Source organism: Eleutherodactylus coqui, chromosome 2 (assembly GCF_035609145.1).
Source record: "Eleutherodactylus coqui strain aEleCoq1 chromosome 2, aEleCoq1.hap1, whole genome shotgun sequence".
Classification (NCBI taxonomy): Eukaryota; Metazoa; Chordata; class Amphibia; order Anura; family Eleutherodactylidae; genus Eleutherodactylus; species Eleutherodactylus coqui.
In genome coordinates, this window is record NC_089838.1 from 214,370,890 (window position 1) to 214,377,686 (window position 6,797).

The 6,797-nt window shown below is 43.0% G+C and overlaps 1 protein-coding gene across 1 annotated transcript; it reads left to right on the top strand.

Moving 5' to 3' along the window:
- The first annotated feature begins 1,020 nt into the window (after positions 1 to 1,020).
- Positions 1,021 to 2,001, top strand: LOC136610078 (olfactory receptor 5AR1-like). Its single transcript, XM_066589346.1, has one exon. It carries the CDS (start codon positions 1,021 to 1,023, stop codon positions 1,999 to 2,001), a length of 981 nt encoding a protein of 326 aa, XP_066445443.1.
- The last annotated feature ends 4,796 nt before the right edge of the window (positions 2,002 to 6,797 follow it).

A 6,797-nucleotide genomic window follows, 5' to 3' on the forward strand; every position in this document is an offset into this window, starting at 1 on the left:
TCCAATCCCCAAATCTGATATAAAACAAGTATAAATTGTGACATACGCACACTAATAAAATGTACGCATTTAACGTAAACAAAAGTATTTAAATAAACTGAATACACTCTTTACATAGTATCAACTCTGTCCCACTACATGTGTGCCCTGTATCTACAGAGATGTAACCACCATGCATGTGAGTCAAATGTAACTATCAAAGAGGACTTATCCACACAAACTTGGCTTCCTGCTTGGACGTGACACATTTGGTAAATTTTCTCAAAGAAGATGCATCAGCCTATCTTCAATGGTGCAAGGAGAGTCATCATTGGACAGTTGAGCACTGAAAGAGCTTTCTATAGAGTAATGAATCACATTACTCCATCTTCAAATCAGATGGATATACCTAGGTGTGGAAGATGCCTGGGGAAGACCTTGTGCCTGATTGTGTGATGCCAATAGTTTAGTATGATGGAGGTTCCATTATGTTGTAGGGATGTTTTACATGGCATGGTCTTGCTCTGTTGACTGTAGTGGTAAGAAATATGAACACAGAGGTTTACCTTGACATTCTAGACAATAATGTGCTGCAGACCATGTGGCAATACTCTGGGAATGGTCAGCATAACCTCCATCAAGTCACAAATGCAATGCTGTTTTACGTTGTTTTGAGGATATAGATGTTCTATCATGGGATTTTCCTGCACAGAGTCCTGAGCTGAACCCCACTGAACATCTTTGGGATGAAATGGCATGTAAAGAATGTCCATCTCATTCAACTGTGCAGAGATTGTTAAAGTGGAATCTCATACAACACATGCAATAGATTTTAGTAGAGTCAACAAATATCATTAGTTATTCTCTATGGAATGATTAGAAATTCTAAATCATTACACAATCAGGCTGCTATCAGATTGTGCATCTCTAGAGGTCCAAGACAAATGCTTTATAAAGGTGGTGATTCTCAGCCAATATACAATTCTTTAATCTACATTGAAGACTGCGTACAGCTGTTTTCTGTACCCAAGTATATTTCACATGGAAAAATTATATGAAATTGACACATGGAACTTTCGCAGTAACATGAATAACACACTTGTGACAGAATTTGTTCTCTCTGGTCTCTCCTCTGACCCAAATCTTCAGCTGCCTCTCTTTCTGCTCTGCTTATTAGTCTATCTGATAACTCTACTGGGTAACATTATGATCATTCTGTTAATTGGAATAACTCCGGGATTGCAAACACCAATGTACTTCTTCCTCATGAACTTATCATTTGTAGATGTCCTTTATTCATCAACTATTACACCCAACATCATGGCCAACATTCTCTCTGAAACTAAGACAATCTCCATCACTGCTTGTGCAATACAATTGTTCCTCTTCATTGACCTGGCAAGCACAGAAGCCATGATACTTGCTGCGATGGCCTATGACCGATATGTAGCTATATGTAAACCACTGAATTATACAGTCATTATGAACAAAGTGACATGCATTACACTTGTTTGCTCAGTATACACAGCAGGATGTGTTAATTCATTAATTCACACATGTGCTGCATTTAGTCTACTGTTCTGTAAGTCTAATCATATCAACCATTTCTATTGTGATACGAATCCCATTTTAAAATTGTCATGTAAAGATACGTATCTTAATGAATTGTTGATATTTGTTGTTGCTGGTTCAATTGAAGTGGGCTCATTTTTCTGTATAGTGATATCATACATCTACATTTTATTCACAATATTCAGAATTGGGTCTTCTACAGGTAGAAGTAAGTTACTCTCCACTTGTATCTCTCACTTTACTTGTGTAGCCTTATTCTACTGCCCAGTTTTCATCATGTACTTGCGACCAAATTCTGCGTATGCCGTAGATCAGGACTGGGTAGTGTCAGTGTTCTATACAGTAATAATACCCATGTTAAATCCCATGATCTACAGTTTAAGAAATCAAGATGTTAAAAAAGCTCTGGTACAATTTAATGTCAATATGATTCGCTGCGTACAGATATAGCAATATCACAATAACTTGCAATACATGACATTTGCTGTGCTTTGCTGCATCCGTATCCAAGTAGGGCCATTCCAAGAAAACCTATGTTTCATTTTCATCCTAGAAGTATAATGCTAATAACATAATATTCTGCTATCTATCTCTTCCAGTGAGTCAGTCTAACCTGGTTACTTAGCATACCAAAATCAGAGATCAGGACTTCATCTTAGCAAGAAACAACCTACCATATGTTTACCCAAATAATCTCCTTTAATGAACGGACAGATACATTTGGACCTGCAGTTCCAATCACATGTAAGCAGAGCTGGCCATAGCTGTGGGCAACCTCATAGAATCATAGGTCATCGGGTCCAACCCCCTGTTCAGTGCAGGATTCACTAAATCATCCCAGACAGATATTTGTCCAGCCTTTGTTTGAAGACTTCCATTGAAGCAGAACTTACCACCTCCTGTGGTAACCTGTTTTGCTCATTGATCACCCTCATTGTCAAAAAAAGTTTTTTCTAATATCTAATCTGTGTCTCCTCCCCTTAAGTTTCATCCCATTTCTTCTAGTCTTTCCTTGTGCAAATGAGAATAGGGCTGATCCCTCTGCACAGTGATAGCCCTTCAGATATTTGTAAATAGCTATTAAGTCTCCTCTCAGCCTTCTTTTTTGCAAGCTAAACATTCCCAGATCCTTTAATTGTTCCTCACAGGACATGATTTGCAGACCGCTCACCATCTTGCTAACTCTTCTCTGAACTTGCTCCAGTTTGTCTATGTCATTTTTTTTTTAAGTGGGGTGACTAGAACTGGACACAGCATTTCAGATGAGGTCTAACTAAGGAAGAGTAGAGGGGGATAATTACCTCACGTGATCTAGACTCTATGCTTCTCTTAATACATCCCAGAATTGTGTTTGCTTTTTTGGCTGCTGCATCACATTGTTGACTCATGTTCAGTCTATGATCTATTAGTATACCCAAATCTTTTTCACATGTGCTGCTTAGCCCAGTTCCTTGTTAAATACCATTCTGTTAGTCGCCGCCCACTGTTTAAGCTTTTCTAGATCTTTTTGAATACTCTCTCTCTCTCTTCCCTAGTGGTAGCTATCCCTCCTAGCTTTGTGTCGTCGGCAAATTTGCTCAGTTTCCCATTAATTCCCTCCTCTAGATCATTTATAAAAATGTTGAACAACACTGGGCCTACCATAGAGCCTTGTTGTACTCCACTTGATACATTCTTCCACTTGGATGTGCAACCATTTATGACCACTCTTCGAGTATTATTACTCAGCCAGTGGTGAACCCACCTAACAGTTGCCTTGTCAATTGCATATTTGGTCATTTTTTTCAATAAGTGTGGTATGAGATACTTCGTCAAATGCTTAACTAAAGTCAAGATATACTATATCCACTGCATTTCCCTGATCAACCCAGTCAGTGATTCTGTCATAGAAGGAAATTAGATTTGTCTGGCATGACTTGTTTGCTACAAACCCATGCTGGATCTGGTTAATTACTCCATTTTCATCCAAGTACTTGCATACATGCTGTTAAATAATTTGTTCAAAGATCTTTCCTGGTATAAAAGTCAGCCTCACAGGCCTGTAGTTTCCTGGATCCACCTTCTTCCCTTTCTTGAAGATAGGGACAACATTTGCCCTTTTCCAATCTTCTGGAACCTCTCCTGTTCTCCAGGAATTTTCAAGGATTATGGCGAGCAGTTCAGCAGTTACGTCCGCTGCTTCCTTTAGTATCCTAGGATGTAATTCATCTGGAACTTGAGACTTAAATTAATTTCATAAGTTTTCCCTCACCATCTTAATGATTGCCGGGCTGTAGAGATGAGCGAGCACCAAAATGCTCGGGTGCTCGTTACTCGGGACGAACTTTTCGCGATGCTCGAGGGTTCGTTTCGAGTAACGAACCCCATTGAAGTCAATGGGTGACCCGAGCATTTTTGTATATCGCCGATGCTCGCTAAGGTTTTCGTTTGTGAAAATCTGGGCAATTCAAGAAAGTGATGGGAACGACACAGCAACAGATAGGGCAGGCGAGGGGCTACATGTTGGGCTGCATCTCAAGTTCCCAGGTCCCACTATTAAGCCACAATAGCGGCAAGAGTGGGCCCCCCACCCCCGCACTGTCAGATTAAAGATCGTTCTCCTCTGCCATAGCTGTAACAGCTGTGGCAGAGAAGAACGATGTTTGCCCATTGAATTCAATGGAGCCGGCAATACAGCAGGTTCCACTGAAAGCAATGAGCTGCCGGCGATCGCGGGATGAATTGTCGGGAAGCGCTTAAATACATAAGCCCTTCCCTGCAATTCATCCAGAAATGTGTTACAATAAAAATATATACCGGCGTATAAGGCGACGGGGCGTATAAGACGACCCCCCAACTGTCACCTTATACGCCGGGAATACAGTGGAGCAAAGAATAAAAATCATTACTCACTTCCACGGGCGTTCTGCGGTGCTCCTGCAGGCTGTCGCTCCCTCCTGGTCCCCGGCAGAGCATTGCTTTCTGGACACAGTGGTTGAATCCCCGCCTCCAGAAACACACGTGCCTTCAGCCAATCACAGCCATTCAATGACATCATTGTCATTGGCTGTGATTGGCTGAAGGCACGTGTGTTTCTGGAGGCGGGGATTTAAAGCCCTTCGTAGAGAAAGCAATGCTCTGCCGGGGACCAGGAGGGAGCGACAGCCTGCAGCAGCACCGCAGAACGCCCGTGGAAGTGAGTAATGATTTTTATTCTTTGCTCCACTGTATTCCCGGCGTATAAGGTGACAGTTGGGGGGTCGTCTTATACGCCCCGTCGCCTTATACGCCGGTATATATTTTTATTGTAACACATTTCTGGATGAATTGCAGGGAAGGGCTTATGTATTTAAGCCCTTCCCGACAATTCATCCCGCGATCGCCGGCAGCCCATTGCTTTCAGTGGAACCTGCTGTATTGCCGGCTCCATTGAATTCAATGGGCAAACATCGTTCTTCTCTGCCACAGCTGTTACAACTGTGGCAGAGAAGAATGATTTGTCTTCTATATGTTCTCAATGGGGTCGGCGCTGCTGCCGCCGGCCCCATTGAGCGCATATAGAGAAGAGAAGAGGAATCGCAGATCGCAGATAGGTGCGATCTGCGATTTCTATGGCCTAAGAAGGACCGTTGGGGTTCTTGAAGCCTAAAATAACTCCTAACGGTCTCCTTATAGCAGCAGCACTTTCCCTGATTTATGTCAGAATGCATCTGTGGCGAGCCGCGGGAGGGCAGATTTTAATACTCAGGTGACACCTAATCTCGCCAGCCACTCACTGCAGGGGGGTGGTATAGGGCTTGAACGTTGCAGGGGGAAGTTGTAATGCCTTCCCTGTCTTTCTATTGGCCAGAAAAGCGCGCAAATTTCTCAGGGAAGAAAATGAAAGTAACCCGAACACCGCGTGGTACTCGTTACGAGTAACAAGCATCTCGAACACCCTAATACTCAAACGAGTATCAAGCTCGGACGAGTATGCTCGCTCATCTCTACCGGGGTGCCATCTTTTTTTCTCTAGTGGAGCCACAGACGAGCCTTTCATCCTAATGTAGCTATCCTCCCATCCTTGTCACTGCACAACCTTCTTCCTTGAATTTAAAGGCCTTGCAGCCATTTCCTGTGCAGAGAAATTGCATAAGAATCTTATTATGTTTTTTAAATGAGAATTCACTAAGCAGTACTTGGTATCTTATGGGCACAGCCGCCATAAGCTGCATTTTTTTAAAGAGGGCAGAGGTAGACTAAGCAAAAATGTATTGTTTGTGGCTATTGCTTGGAGGTCTTGTTGTTCCTAGCAGCTGGAAGAAGCAGAGGTTGAATTCCGCTTTCTAATGTTATGTCCTCACTTGCATGTGAATCCTCCGTTTAGAGCCTTAAAGGGGTTGTCCCGCGCCGAAACGTTTTTTGTTTTTTTTTCAACCCCCCCCCCCCCCCCCGTTCGGCGCGAGACAACCCCGATGCAGGGGTTAAAAAAGAACACCGTACAGCGCTTACCTGAATCCCCGCGCTCCGGTGACTTCTTACTTACCCGGTGAAGATGGCCACCGGCATCTTCTCCCTCGGTGGACCGCAGGGCTTCTGTGCGGTCCATTGCCGATTCCAGCCTCCTGATTGGCTGGAATCGGCACGTGATGGGGCGGAGCTACACGGAGCTACACGGAGCCCCATTGAGAAAAGCAGAAGACCCGGACTGCGCAAGCGCGTCTAATTTGGCCATTAGACGGCAAAATTAGACTGCAACCATGGAGACGAGGACGCCAGCAACGGAACAGGTAAGTGAATAACTTTTGATAACTTCTGTATGGCTCATAATTAATGCACAATGTACATTACAAAGTGCATTATTATGGCCATACAGAAGTGTATAGACCCACTTGCTGCCGCGGGACAACCCCTTTAATTTACAATTCTGTAAGATTTGAGAGCAAAAATAATGCAACACACAGCACTACTCTCCCCACCAAAATGATAAAATTCATGATGGAACACTGAGAGACCTGGAATCCTGTTTGTTTATTTTATTTTCATTTTTCCTCCCACTTTCAAAAAATCAGAACAAACTATTCTTTTTCTCTTACGAGCGCAGAGTTTTTAATACTTCATTTTATTTTTCTGGTGACAGCTACATGAGAGTTTGTTCATTGCAGGATTAGATATATTTTTTATTGGTACCATTTAACCCCTTGCCTCCCCATGACGTAAGGGTACGTCATTGGAGCGGGGTACTTCTCGCAAAATGACGTACCCTTACGTCATAGGAATAGCGCAAG

Coding starts and splice junctions, on each gene's coding strand:
- LOC136610078 (XM_066589346.1), top strand. CDS start 1,021: ATGGAAAAATTATATGAAATTGACACATGGAACTTTCGCAGTAACATG.